Source organism: Hemicordylus capensis, chromosome 3 (assembly GCF_027244095.1).
Source record: "Hemicordylus capensis ecotype Gifberg chromosome 3, rHemCap1.1.pri, whole genome shotgun sequence".
NCBI classification, from domain to species: Eukaryota; Metazoa; Chordata; class Lepidosauria; order Squamata; family Cordylidae; genus Hemicordylus; species Hemicordylus capensis.
Window position 1 is genome coordinate 10505473 of NC_069659.1, and position 14892 is coordinate 10520364.

At 46.5% G+C, this 14892-nt stretch overlaps 1 protein-coding gene across 4 annotated transcripts in view; it reads right to left on the reverse strand.

Annotated features, from left to right (window-relative positions):
* NARS2 (asparaginyl-tRNA synthetase 2, mitochondrial) overlaps positions 1-11128 on the reverse strand; it is a 65725-nt gene extending 54597 nt beyond the window's left edge. The window contains exons 1-4 of one of the 4 annotated variants that reach the window (XM_053304683.1): positions 10865-11128; positions 9861-10028; positions 7730-7839; positions 5546-5666 (exon numbers count right to left, since the gene is read on the reverse strand). In XM_053304683.1, the coding sequence (XP_053160658.1) occupies positions 5546-5666; positions 7730-7839; positions 9861-10028; positions 10865-11065 (600 nt within the window). In that variant the 5' untranslated portion in view covers positions 11066-11128. Of the gene's footprint in view, positions 1-5545; positions 5667-7669; positions 7840-9860; positions 10064-10864 lie in introns of those variants that run through there. The other 3 variants (XM_053304684.1, XM_053304685.1, XM_053304686.1) reach the window with 3 other exon arrangements.
* Between the last annotated feature and the right edge of the window lie 3764 nt (positions 11129-14892).

Genomic DNA, 14892 nt, shown 5'->3' on the forward strand with positions numbered 1-14892 from the left:
TTATTTAATAAATTTATTTATTATCCATTCCATTTGTACACTGTCCTAAACATCCATCTCTGGGGCAGTTTATAGCAACATAAAGCAAATTAAAACAGAAATCAAAACCTTAAAACAATTTAAAACCATACGTCAAGTTAAAAAGCTTGGGTGAATAAATGTGTCTTAACTGCCCTTTTAAAAGTTGTCAGAGATGGAGAGGCTCTTATTTCATCAGGGAGCGCATTCCAGAGTTCTGGGCAGCAACAGGGAAAGCCCATCCCTGTGTAGTCACCAGACAAGCTGGTGGCAACTGCAGATTAACCTCTCCGGATGATCTCAACGGGCGGTGGGGCGCAAGGCAAAGAAGACATTTTCATAAACACCCAGGGCCTAAGCTGCTTAGGGCTTTATAGGTTATAACCAACACCTTGCATTTTGTCCAGGTATTTATTGGTAGCCAATTTTAAAAAAACAATTATTAAAGGGCAAACGCCTGGCGAAACAGGTATATCTTAAGAAGGGCCTTAAAAGCAGCTAGGGAGGGGGCTGAATGAATCTGGGCGGGGCAGGGGGAGAGTGTGCTAAAGAAGAGGGGCGGCCACAGAGAAGACCCTCCTACAGGCACCACGCACTACACCAGGGCCCGGGACACTAAGGAGGGACAGCTGAGAAGACCTCACAGGACAGAATACAACTGGCCGAGAGAGGCGATCCTGGAGATATACAGGTGCTAAGCCCATAAGGGTTTTGTAGGTGAGAACTAGCACCTTGAATTGGACCCAGAAGCAAACATGAAACCAGTGCAGCGACCGTAAAAGAGGTGTGACACTATCAAATCAATAGCCACCAATGAGGAGGCGGGCCGCTGCCTTCTGGACCAGCTGAAGCTTCAAGAATCGTTTTCAAAGGCAACCCTAGGTAGAGATGAAGGTGCTGAAAGGCATCATCATCTCACACTGCGCGGGACGAGGCAATGGTAAACCCCTCCTGTACCAAAGACAACCACAGGGCTCTGTGGGCACCAGGAGTTGGCACTGACTCGATGGCACACTTTACCTCTAGGAGAGGAGAGCTGGTCTTGTGGTAGCAAGCATGACTTGTCCCCATAACTAAGTAGAGTCTGCCCTGGTTGCATTTGAATGGGAGACTTGATGTGTGAGCACTGCAAGATATTCCCCTCAGGGGATGGAGCCGCTCTGGGAAGAGCAGAAGTTTCCAAGTTCCCTCCCTGGCAGCATCTCCAAGATAGGGCTGAGAGAGATTCCTGCCTGCAACCTTGGAGAAGCCGCTGCCAGTCTGTGAAGACAATACTGAGCTAGATAGACCAAGGGTCTTACTCAGTATATGGCAGCTTCCTATGTTCCTAACCTGGCTGCCGCATTCTGTACCAACTGCAGTTTCCAGACTATGTACAAAGGCGGCCCCACATAGAGCACATTTCAGTAGTCAAGTTTGGTGGTTGCCAGCACCACTGGCCCCAAAGACTGCACAGATGTTCTGTGCGGGATCAGCTAGTAGGTATTAAAATGTGCTCGGTGTTGTTATCTGTCAGATTTGAGTCTAGTCTCTTTACACTTACGCTCCAGTTGTCTGCCTTGCTCCTTCAGCTCCAGTAGTTCTTCTGTATACCAAGGGGCCTAAACCCACTTGGGATAGGCCCATCGTTGTCATGACCACTATGAACTCCGAAGCCACCATGGACAAATTGGTCTCAAAGTGAACATTGAAGTCTCCCACCTCCATAAGCCTGGGAGACTCCAACACCAAGACCAAGTCCATCAGTTGAATTAGGGACTCGGTTGAGCAGCGGGGTGGTCAGTACATGGAAATAAGTCCCAGTCTATCCCTGGTCCCCAAACTTAAGTACACACATTCGATTTGGTAAGACACTTCGACAGTAATCTTGGTAAGGGAGATGTTATTTTTACAGACCACAGACACTGCATCTCCCCGCCCATGTCCTCTCACCTGCTCCTCAACAGAATACCCTGGTGGGAAAAAGTGAGACCAAACTGGGCCACCAGCTTCCCCCAACCAAGACTCTGTGAGACATACCAGGTTGCCCCCCGCCCCCATAATCATATCATGGATGATTTCTGATTTATTCTGGATTGACCTGGCATTACAAAGGAGCAAGATGAGGCTCTGTGGGTAGTTGGCACTGCTCCCTAAGGTCAAGGAGCTGGCAGGACAGCCGGAAGGGGAAACAGCTATTAGATTTCTGATTTCTGCTGTAATGGCCTGCTGACCTGCCAACGTTACTTCTTTTATACCACACCTGTCTCCCCATCTCTAGACAAGCCTAGACACATGGCAGACTAATCTCACCCAAGACTCAGACAGCAGACGCTCTCTAAACAACCACTTCTGCTTCAGGGACCTGGAGCACCTTCCTTATGAGGCTAGGCTACAGCATCTGGGGCTCTTCACCTTGGAAAAGAGGCAACTAAGGGGAGACATGATCGAAGAGTATGAAATTATGCATGGAGTGGAGAGGGTGGACAAAGAGAAATGTTTCTCTCTCTCACACACAACACTAGAACCAGGGGTCACCCCATGAAACTGAAGGTTGGGAAATTTAGGACCAACAAAAGGAAGTACTTTTTCACACAGCACATAATTCATCTGTGGAATTCTTTGCCATGGGATGTGGTGATGGCCACCAGCTTGGATGGCTTTAAAAGGGGCTTAGACAGATTCATGGTGGACAGGTCTACAATGGCTACTACAGGTGAAACTCAAAAAATTAGAATATCGTGCAAAAGTTCATTAATTTCAGTAATGCAAATTAAAAGGTGAAACTGATATATGAGATAGACGCATTACATGCAAAGCGAGATAAGTCAAGCCTTAATTTGTTATAATTGCGATGATCATGGCGTACAGCTCATGAGAACCCCAAATCCACAATCCCAGAAAATTAGAATATTACATGAAACCAATAAAACAAGGATTATAAATAGAACAATATCGGACCTCTGAAAAGTATAAGCATGCATATGTATTCAGTACTTGGTTTGGGCCCCTTTTGCAGCAATTACTGCCTCAATGCGGCGTGGCATGGATGCTATCAGCCTGTGGCACTGATGAGGTGTTATGGAAGACCAGGATGCTTCATTAGCGGCCTTCAGCTCTTCTGCATTGTTTGGTCTCATGTCTCTCATCCTTCTCTTGGCAATGCCCCATAGATTCTCTATGGGGTTCAGGTCAGGCGAGTTTGCTGGCCAATCAAGCACAGTAATCCCATGGTCATTGAACCAGGTTTGGGTACTTTTGGCAGTGTGGGCAGGTGCCAAGTCCTGCTGGAAAATGAAGTCAGCATCCCCATACAGCTCGTCTGCGGAAGGAAGCATGAAGGGCTCCAAAATCTCCTGACAGACGGCTGCGTTGACCCTGGACTTAATGAAGCACAGTGGACCAACACCAGCAGATGACATGGCTCCCCAAATCAACACAGACTGTGAAAACTTCACTCTGGTCTTCAAGCATCTTGCATTGTGTGCCTCTCCATTCTTCCTCCAGACTCTGGGTCCTTGGTTTCCAAATGAGATGCAAAAGTTGCTCTCATCAGAAAAGAGGACTTAGGACCACTGAGCAACAGACCAGTTCTTTTTTTCTTGAGCCCAGGTAAGACGCTTCTGATGTTGTTTGTTGTTCAGGAGTGGCTTGACAAGAGGAATACGACATTTGAAGCCCATGTCCAGGATCTGTCTGTGTGTGGCGGCTCTTGATGCACTAACTCCAGCCTCAGTCCACTCCTTGTGAAAGTCCCCAACACTTTTGAATGGCCTTTTCCTGACAATCCTCTCCAGGCTGCGGTCATCCCTGCTGCTTGTGCACCTTTTTCTTCCACACTTTTCCCTTCCACATAACTTTCTATTAATGTGCTTTGATACAGCACTTTGGGAACATCCAACTTCTTTTGCAATTACCTTTTGAGGCTTTCCTTCCTTATGGAGGGTGTCAATGATGGTTTTCTGCACAACTGTCAAGTCAGCAGTCTTTCCCATGATTGTGATTCCTAATGAACCAGACTGAGAGACCATTTCAAGGCTCAGGAACCCTTTGCAGGTGTTATGGATTGATTAGCTGATTGGAGTGGGACACCTGGAGCCTAGACTGTTGAACCTTTTCACAATATTCTAATTTTCTGGGATTGTGGATTTGGGGTTCTCATGAGCTGTACGCCATGATCATCGCAATTATAACAAATTAAGGCTTGACTTATCTCGCTTTGCATGTAATGCGTCTATCTCATATATCAGTTTCACCTTTTAATTTGCATTATTGAAATTAATGAACTTTTGCACGATATTCTAATTTTTCGAGTTTCACCTGTAGTTTGGTGGCTGTGGACCATCTCTAGCCTTAGAAGCATGATGCCTCTCAATACCAGTTGATACCAGGAGAGCCACAGCAGGAGAGAGGGCATGCACATACCTCTTGCCTGTGGGCTCCCCAGAGGCATCTGGTGGGCCACTGTGTGAAACAGGATGCTGGACTAGATGGGCCTTGGGCCTGATCCAGCAGGGCTGTCCTTCTGTTCTTAATATACTCTGCCCCAGCTCTCAGTCCCATAAAGAAGACACAGCACCAAAAGCCAGTCCCCTTTGGGGTCTGGCTTCAGCGGCTGCCAACAGGCTGGCTGACTACTGCCAGCTGCACCTCTGGAGCACCCTCCTTCCTTATAAGCCCTATAAACCCAGAGCCTCTCCTCTCAGGAGAATCCGAGACTTGGCTGATGGTAATGAATGCCTGCAGGTGTATCTAATCAGGCAGTCAGGGAAGAAGGCTACATCTCCAACAAAAGCAAGCTGGCCGGGCAGGAGGCAGCAATCCATCTCCCAGTCTGAACGAAGGAGACTAGCTGGCAAAGTTCAAGCCTCTTACCTTGCCCCCTCCAGATTAGAACCCATTTCATCAGATGCAAAAACTGCAATCCTCAGTTGGAAAACAGGAAGCTGCCTTCTACCGAGTCAGACCATTGGTCTATCTAGCGCAGTACTGTCTACACAGATCCGCAGCGGCTTTTCCAAGGTTGCAGGCAGGAGTCTCTCTCAGTCCCATCTTGGAGATGCTGCCAGGGAGGGAACTTGGAACCTTGAGCATGGAAACATGCAGATGCTCTGCCCAGAGCGACCTCATCCCCTAAGAGGAATATCTTGCAGTGCTCACACATGTAGTCTCCTATTCAAGTGCATACCAGGGCTGAACCTGCTTAGCAAAGGGTACAATTCATGCTTGCTACCACAAGACCAGATATTGGCAGATATTCACACACACACACACACACGCACGCACGCACACAGGCTGACATCTGGCCCAGTGCTCCATTAGAGCAAAGCCACTGCACTAGTTCCAATAAGTTGGGAGTTTGCATTCCAGAATAGTGAAGCGCTGATGCAAGAGGGGTGCTGGTGCAACCTGGGGTGTGCCTCAGTCCATTGTGTTGCTATCCTTGTTGTGCAAGTGCATCACAAGCAAATCAGAAGACACAGAGAGACTTCAAAAGAAATCTGAATCAGTTATGGTCTGCTCTGGCAAATAAGGAAGGCACACATACCAAAACATCACAAGGTCCCACCACACGAATGTTGTCTGCTGCCAGCTCCACATTCTGCCTTTTGTGGGGACTTTTGATCAGCTTCCCTTGCACTTCGACAGAACTTCCAAAAGTCAGCTCTCTAGGATAAAAGCAAGCACATTTATTTTTTATATTTATGTAGAGTATTTCACAGGGTTGTTGTGAGGAGAAACCAAAGTATGTAGTACACCGCTCTGGGCTCCTTGGAGGAAGAGCAGAATATGAAATGAAATGAAATGAAATAAAAGAAGAAGAAGAAGAAGAAGAAGAAGAAGAAGAAGAAGAAGAAGGAGGGGAGGGGGCTGTTCTAGGAAGAGCACCTGCATGCTTAAGGCTCCAAGTACCCTCCCTGGCATCTCCAGATAGGGCTGAGAGGCACTCCTACCTGTAACCCTAGCAAAGAAGCTGCCAGTCTGCGTAGACCATACTGAGCTAGATAGAGCAATGGTCTGACTCTGTGTAAGGCAGCTTCCTATGAAAAGCAAATCAGAAAAGAAAGAGGTTGGCATGCCCTTTCACAATCTAGGGTCTTTATTGAACTACAACCCCCATCTCCCCAACCATAATGGCAGAGGACGATGGAAGCTGTAGCCCCCACAACATCTGGGGACCCAAGTTAAAGAAAGCAGCTCAAGCAAACAGTCATGAGTCTGAAATAAGCGAGGCTTGCCTGACACCTCTCAGCCTAACCTACTTCACAGGGTTCTTGTGAGGAGAAACCTAAGTATGTAGTACACCGCTCTGGGCTCCTTGGAGGAAGAGCGGGATATAAATGTAATAAAATAAATAAATATAAAATAAACAAACAAACAAACAAACAAACATCTTTCCAGACCCAGTCAAAGATCTTTTTTTATTTCCCTAGGCTTTTAATGTGCGACTTTGGCTGATACCCCAACAAAGCCCTGATGCGACAGGAAAAGCATTGGTGCTTCTGGAAAGTTCAGCTAACTCAACTACACTGCTGAGAATTTCCAAACGTCAGCTCCCTGGAGTAAAACAAGCAGATTTCTTTTTAAAATTTACATATTTGTATTTCAGCATTGCCGACAAATTTCAACACCCTCCCCTTCCCCAGAAAGCACTGTATGCCAGGTCATGAAGCCCTCAGGGGCATATTTTCAGAAGTCACAGAGGGCATCTGGGGAAGGCGAGGTCATCAGAACTCCCCACACACACTCTAGCAACGATGCAGCATTACTCTAGAACTCTTTAGAAGCCCTGGTGCCTCTCCTGTTGCATTAGTGCTTCGTTAGGATACCATCTTTTCAATTGCTGCTGCTTTTCTCTTGTTGCTTTCTTAGTAATGTTGCATTGCTTGCTGTTACTTAGATGCTTATCTCCTTTTTATACTACTGGTAGAATAAAATAAATGTGCTTTTTTTTTAATTAAGTCTCACAACAACCCTGAAAGGTAGCTCCAGTCAAAGCAGAGGATGGGCAAGATTCCCCAACTGTATTGGTCTTCAGGCCTAGTCCACAGAAGCAACAGAAGGAGGTGGGAAGGAAGCAGAGGAGTCCCAAAGTGTTAGAATAACTTATTTAATATATTTGCAAAGCACCCCAAGCTCACTTCTCTGGGAGGTTTGCAACAAATATAAAATTAAAACAGCTTAACACACATTCACAATTCTCAGATCTAATTCAAAGCTTGGATGAACAAATGTGTCTAAAGGGTATTTCTGAAAACTGTCAGTGATGCCCCCATCGCCCGTCCCGTTATTTTGGCAAGGAGCTCATTCCAAAGCTTCGGGGCAACAACAGAGAAGGCTGCCCCCTGAGTAGCCAACCACCAGATGACACAGTAGCAACTGCAGATGAAGCTCCCCAGGGGATTAAAACAAGCGGCAGGGTTCATTATAAAAAAAAAAGGAACCCTCTTAAAAATGGGTTGTAGCACTTCTGGCTGCAAGTGGGGGAATCCCACAAGTGAATGCTCCCCCATGGCGAACACTCCTTGCAAGCAGAAGTGTAGCACCTCAGGGAGTAGCTCGAACTAGATATCCGCCCCGCTTTTTGAACTTTCAAGAGTTATTTTACGTAAGGAAACATTTCAAAAACATTTCAACGCCCCCTCCTGAAGCTTGAGATGGCACAGCCTACCCTATCGCCTCATTCTTCAGTATGGGGAGACCCGGCCTCATTTAGGTAAATTCTGCCAACCTGGATTCCAATCCTGGATCAGCCACAACCTGAAGGCTTTCCAACGAGGAGCCATCATTGACGTGCAGAAACAATATTTGCTTCTGGGAACGGACAGAATGTACCCAACCCTGGAAGTGGAAAAAGAGAGAAAAATCTTTTAAAAGGGCTGCTTTGAACCAAACTGTGCTTTGACTTTACCATCAGCCAATAAGGGATGGAGAGCTGGTCTTGTGGTAGCAAGCATGACTTGTTCCCTTAGCTAAGCAGGGTCTGCCCTGGTTGCATATGAATGGGAGACTAGAAGTGTGAGCCCTGTAAGATCTTCCCCTTAGGGGATGGAGCTGCTCTGGGAAGAGCAGAGGGTTCCAAGTTCCCTCCCTGGCTTCTCCAAGATCAGGCTGAGAGAGACTCCTGCCTGCAATCTTGGAGAAGCCGCTGCCAGTCTGTGACGACAATACTGAGCTAGATGGACTAATGGTCTGACTCGGTATATGGCAGCTTCCTATGTTCCTATGATCTGCGGCCCGTGAAGTCAACACTATAGCCCAATTCAGACATGATGTTGAACACTCGTGTGAGTGTACACAGGTACAGATCTATACACAGGTACATTCATTCACATGTTATGTTAAACACAGCAGTACACTTCCTATCTGTACCATGCATTTGAGGGACCTATACCCAGGATCACTTTTAACATGAACGCAGGTACAGTCATCCACACAAACACATGTACGGGCCTTTTCCATTACTGCCCCTGGACTTTGGAATGTGCTCCCCATCTCTGGCAACTTTTAAAAAGGCATTGAAGACACATTTATTCACCCAGGCTTTTAATTAGATTTATGATTTAAATGCTTTTTAATGCTGGTTTTAAATGATTTTAATGTTAATATTTTTAATGTTTAAATGACTTTAATTGTTTAATTGATTTAGTTTTGATTTTAAACGTTAAATTGATTTTACTTGTTTTTATTTGTTGTAAACCACCCTGAGCCATTTTGGAGGGGCGGTATATAAATCAAATCAAATCAATCAATAAATGTATGACTGTCGTGGACATTTCAGTTTAAAACCAGACTGTTAGGCTGTGCGTGATGCCGGTCTTTTCCCACCAGTCTTTTCCCAAAACACAACACAGTTAACATTAAGCCAACTCAGAGAGGCCAGAGGAGACTTTGTTACATCAAGGCCAACTTCTCCCCATCTATATTAACTAAGTTAAAGTAGTTAACATGCAAGATCATCTTGCGTGCAACAGCGTTTTCTCACATTCAGGAAAGTAGCCCTGCTGGATCAGACCAAAGTTCTATACCGGGGTTCTCAAACGTAGGCCCCAGGATTTCTTTGGACTTGTCCTATTCAGACCTTCCTCCACCACTGAATGCACTGAAGGGAAAGTGAGATCATGCTTGCCAGAGCCCTGCCTGCTTAGCTCTGTTCATTGAAGAAAAGGGGATCACAAACACTATATAACAATAGGCTCTCCACATGACAAGGAAATTAAATGCATGAGCCCAATTCAGACATTATGCTGTACAAGCGTACAGATGTCTGTACACTCATACATATATGTGTGTGTGAGAGAGAGAGAGAGAGAGAATGACTGTACCTATGTTCATTTTAAACGTGAATCTGGGTAAAGGCCCTTCAAATGTCTGGGACAGACAGGAAGTGTACTTTAGAACCTGCGTTCAGTATTGCATGTGAATGAATGTACCTGTGTACAGATCTGTACCTGTGTACACTGTACACTCATTATACAAGTGCTGAACACAATGTGTGAATGGGCCCACTGGGTTCCTGATCTTGTGGAGATGTTAGAACCTACATGCCATGCAGTGTTCCCTCTAACAGGGATTCCCAGACGTTATTCACTACAACACCCAGCATTCCCATGTGCAATGGACTTTGGCTGGGGATTATGGGAGTTGTAGTCCATAACATCTGGGAATCCCTGTTAGAGGGAACACTGCAAGCATGTATGCATTCAGGCTCCCTTCACCCTGTATGTGCAGAAGTCAAGGGATGAGGGCAGAACAATGTCTGGGCCAGGGGGCATGCTCCCTCTGCAGGTTCACTGAATGTCTCCACATGTATTAATGATTCAATCTCCCCGGGTCACTTCTCCTTCGCTTGCTCTACCCACCTGGACTCTAACATCACCACCAGTTGGGTCCTGGACTTCTAGCGCCTCCCGGACACGTAGGAGCTTGGTGCTTGCAGCATGCTTAGCACAGGGAACAGAGGAGCAGCGTCGAAGAAACAAGCACATGCAGCGTGCCCCGAACATTCTCACTTGGCACCGGAATTGCAACTGCACATCTTACAGAGAAGAGATACAGGGGAAAACTAAAAAGGGATACAGGAGATCGATCACACAGAAATCAATAAGATGTAACCAGATGATACTGCAAATAAGTATTTTTAACCTGCCTTGTTACTCCTGAGTATAACAATGGAGCAAAGTTAAGAATGGTCTCCTTCTAATTCTATTATCACTATATTTGGTGCCACAAGTTTCATTATTTTTAAACTTGCTAGCCACCTGGTGAAGACATTGTCCTGAAAAGCAGGGTTAATAAATCTATTGATGCTCGAATTGCTTTCGGGCATTGTGGCTAGGGATGATGGAAGTTGTAGTCAAACATCATCATATGGGGCCCAAGGTTCAGAACCCTTGGATCGATCAATCAAAATAAAATGCCAGGTTTTCTTAACCTTGGGCCCCCAGATGTTGTTGGACTACAACTCCCATCATCCCTAGACATGGCCTTTGTGGTTGAAGATGATGGGGGTGGTAGTCCAACAACATCTGGGGGCCCAAGGTCAAGAAACCCTGAAATAAACTATTGGGGATGACAGGTGTTGTAGTCCAAAAACATCTGGAGGGCCAAAGTTGTGCAGCCTGGCAATCATGCAGTCCACAAAATCCCAGAAACAGAATGCAGTCTTCAGCAGTGTGTAAGAGCGGGTCTGCAGGGAGGGCTTGGGCAGCATTCTTTGGACTGCAAATAGAAATGTCACCTTGTTTTCACCTGCAAAACATTAAAGGAGGGGTGCATTGCCTTAGCCCACACCTGACTTCCGCCCTGACAGCCCCCCAGGTTTCTAGCCCTGAACTCGTTCACTTAACTTACTGCGCCGACTTACCATCCAAAGAGGAAAAGAAGACTCTCCCACAACAGCCAAGCCATGCACAGGGATGGCCTTTTCCTCTTGGTTCTTCTTTCCTCCCTTCACACTTGGCCCCTGCAGCCAATGGAGAGTGCGGTTTGGAAGCCTTAGCCAATCAGAAAAGGGAATTCTATGAGGAAGCATCGGCCCTCGCAGGAGCAAGGCATTGTGGGGCATGTAGTTCTGGATCCCCTGCACAAAAGCAGGAGAATAAATGGTTAAAAACGGGTCCTGCTGGAGCTGTGCAGAAATAGCATCGCAACTGCTGAATAACGCTTGCAAAACAGTCCGAGAGAGAATAGTTGAGTCCAAACAATTACATAAGCGGAGGGGGGGGTGAGCAGAGTTGTCAGGGTCACTCCAGTTGGGGAAATCAAAGGCATAAAGAAACTTCACGCATATGTAAAGCATGGTAATTAAAAATATTTAGAGAGACAATAAGCTGCTTTTGATCAGATGCTCTTGAACAAGGACTGAGAGGAACTATTTACGTCCCCACCCCTTTTCATGCCTGAGTTGGTATGACCCTCTGCTTTTTCCCGCTGGGCTTCTTCCTCCATCCCCAGAGAAGGGACTGGAGCATAATTAGAAGAATAGATCCATTCTGGGCTGGCTTTGGGGTGGGAATCAAGGCTTGTGATACGATTAAAAGTTAATATCCCCAAGATAAATCGTGAAAGTAGGCAGATGAGTTCTTACTAGAATAACTTGCTTAATGTCGTGTGTTGTTGTAAGTTGCCCAGAGAACAATTTGTTTTGGGGTGGCTAACAAAGCTTGTTTATTTGGCTCTGTTGAGTTTCCTCGGAGGGGAATCTGAGCATAGCTGTTGGCTGTTCTACCTCGGTTCTGTTGGGAAGAGGGAGGGAAATGAAAGGGAGAATAAGTCCAAATGGAAATAACCTTTCCCTAATCTATTGCCTCCTGTGTACTGCATGTTATGCTTTTTGAGGATCCAGATGCAGTTGCAGTAGGGTTGTGTGTGTGTCTGTGAAACCAAATATAGCATTTTAAATACAATATTTCTTCTAGATGCGTCTGAATGAATTGGTGTTACTCAGTTTCCAAAAATGCATTAATTTCAAAAATCTGATATTTCAGGCTGATTATGTTGAGGCATGTTTTAGCGCTTTGCATGAGGACCAGTTTGTACTAGGAGCAAGAGAACTTCTGTCCCACTATTTTTTAGTTCCATCTAGGGTTGGAGAACAGCCCTGAAACTTACCACCCCACCAAAGTTCTACCTGCTTATTGAGCATGTCTTTTTTAAAAGAAGGAAACTGCTTAACCCTTCCAATCTTCTATCTTGCTGTGAGTTTCTTGAAGTCTGGCTACATTTGCTTTAATGTGTGAAATCGAGAGTCAACAAGCAGCTTCAGTTCTTTCATTACAGATAAATTTAATTCAAAACTACCCTTTTTTAAATGGGTGAATCTAGCAGATGTAATAAGAAACACTATATAATAATCTTAACAATAAAACCTTCTAAAGACATATCCCAAGCAACAAATCATAAACAGGGCGAGTGGTTCGGGCATTAGCACGAACAATCAGCTGCTTGGGTGAAGGCCAACGGCACACCGCTTATTTTTAGCCTACCTTCCAGTGAGCTTATGAGATTACCCGCTATTGAGTGTGTGTGTCAGTCTGTATGTCCCCCACCATCAACTTCACATTGCCCCCTGGACCAATATGAACCAAATCAGGTACAGTTATAGGGACACCTCAACAGTGTAGTTTGTGGTGATGTCATCCACCCCAATTCAAGATGGCGGAAGTGTAAAAGTCCGAGGCTCAAGGAAGCTTACTTGTGAAGTGCCTGACTGATTTGAACCAAATTTGCTGCAGCTGTAGGAACAACTCAGTGGCATAGTTTGTGATGATGTCATCCACCCTGATAAAGGATGGCAGACACATGAACGTTTGAGACGCAAGAGGACTAGCTTGTGGACTGCCTAACCAGTTTTAACCAATTTTGGTACAGTTGTAGTGAGTGAAACACAAGGATATCTTAATGGCTTGGTTTGTGATGATGTCACCCACCCAGTTCAAAATGGACGTGTGAACATTTGAGGTGCAACTGAGCTAACTTGTGAACCACCTAATGGATTTGATCCAAATTTGCTACGGACACAAAGGGACACCTCAAGGATGTAGTTTGTAATGTTGTCATCCACCCTGATTCAAGATTGCCGACGGGCGTGCGCACGCCGCAATGGGCGCATGCGTAGCACCAACTTCTACTTGTTGCAGACAACGATGGGGGCAGGGGTGGCAGGGAGGAACTCTGCCGCCCCAAAAACATTTCAGCAAAGTCGAGCACCGGAGGGGGAAGAGCGGCGGGAGGGTTAAGTACTACGCCACCACCCTTAAAGCCACACTCTCCCCCCACCCCCGACCGGCCGAAGTCCAAACCGTTCCAGAGGCCTCTTGCATGGCCCCAGACCGGTTCAGGCACACGCCTAACTCAATGGACATCAAAGGATGAAACCACTATAAGGAGGAGTCTCTGGACATGGCAGATTAGCAATCTTTGCCTACAGCAATACTTGCCCATGAGCGATCCCAGAGTTTGCTGTTCAAAGCCATGGGGCTAAGGCGGAAATTCTTTCCAGGGAGAAAGGACTTTTTGTGACTTCTGCTGTGCAGTGAGAAGTCAAGACTCCCCAGCCATGATACTCCCAGCACGTTTTGCCTAACAAGCAGATCTTTGCTCAATCAAGAGTCATCCCAGAGCTTGCTGCTAAAGCCACGGGGCTAAAAGCAGGAACTCTTTCCATGGACAGGGACTGTCGGTGACCTCTGCTGCGTAGTGAGAGGTCAAGACTTCTCCAGCCATGGTGCTCTCGCTCTCCACCTCGCTCTGAGCAAACTACCACCAGCCTGCTTGAAGCTTGCATTGCTCCAGGTCCTGCTCTCCAGAGTCTCTTCTTCAGCTGAAGCCTCACCGCTCTCAAGCCTCTGACTCTGGTAATATGCTGCTTCTACAAGCCTTGGATCCCTCTTTCCTTCTCCCCCTCCCTCTTCCCCTTACTAACTCTTGATGCCAGCCACACCACTCCTGTACCTTCCTTAACTTCCCCTCCCCTTCCATCTATATCTGAATTATGTTAGACTTTAAGAAGTTTTAATACATACATATATGATAGGTGGGAACACTGGGTTAATGTTGTTGCTAGCTATGATTGAAATATTGTTTGTAGTCTGTTTTCTGCTCATATTGATGCTGTTATTCTTTTATACTCAATAAAGCCCATTGAATTATTTAGGAGTGTTTTTGGTCTTCTTTCTACCTTTGCGCCCAGACGATACATGGTCACCGTATAAAATAACTGGTCACTCTGTGACACTGGTGAAGCCAGCCTAATTTCATATGCTGGCTCCTGAGCATATCTAGTATACAAATCAGGCTTGGTTCACAACAAAGGTATGCACTCGTATGGACTGGCTGGTGCACACACAGCAAGCCTGGGGGCCCTCTGAGGTCTCCGGGTTGGACGATGGTTGATGTGTAGCTGCCAGATTCACACAGCATGAGAGGTGGCTGCAATCCCTGAACATGGCCCAGTGGTCATGGGCAGCTGGCCACCTCTGTGCTGACATGGCTAATGAGGAGTGGCTGGAGGGCCAGCAGTGGCAGCTTCCTGGCCCATCCCTCCCCTCCCGGTGCCCACACCAGCAGGTGGCCAGGGATCAGCCCCTGCCCCTCCCACTGTGGCCACGCACATGCCCGTCAAGAGTGGCGGCCCATGCGGCACTAGATAGTAGTAAGGGGCTGGGTACACAGGCAGCTGCGGGGGAAAGGATTGTGGGTGTGGCGATTAGGCAAGTTGTCCAGACAGAAGCTGGGTCATCCTCTCAAGTTGTGCTGTGCGTGCTTGCATGCTGCATTCAAAGGCTTCATCTGAGTGGAGGAAGCATGCACGCATGGCTTCACTTGCATTGGCAATAGCTGCCCTTGTGGAAGCAGCACTCTCCGCAATAGCTGCCCGCATAGCTGCGGCAG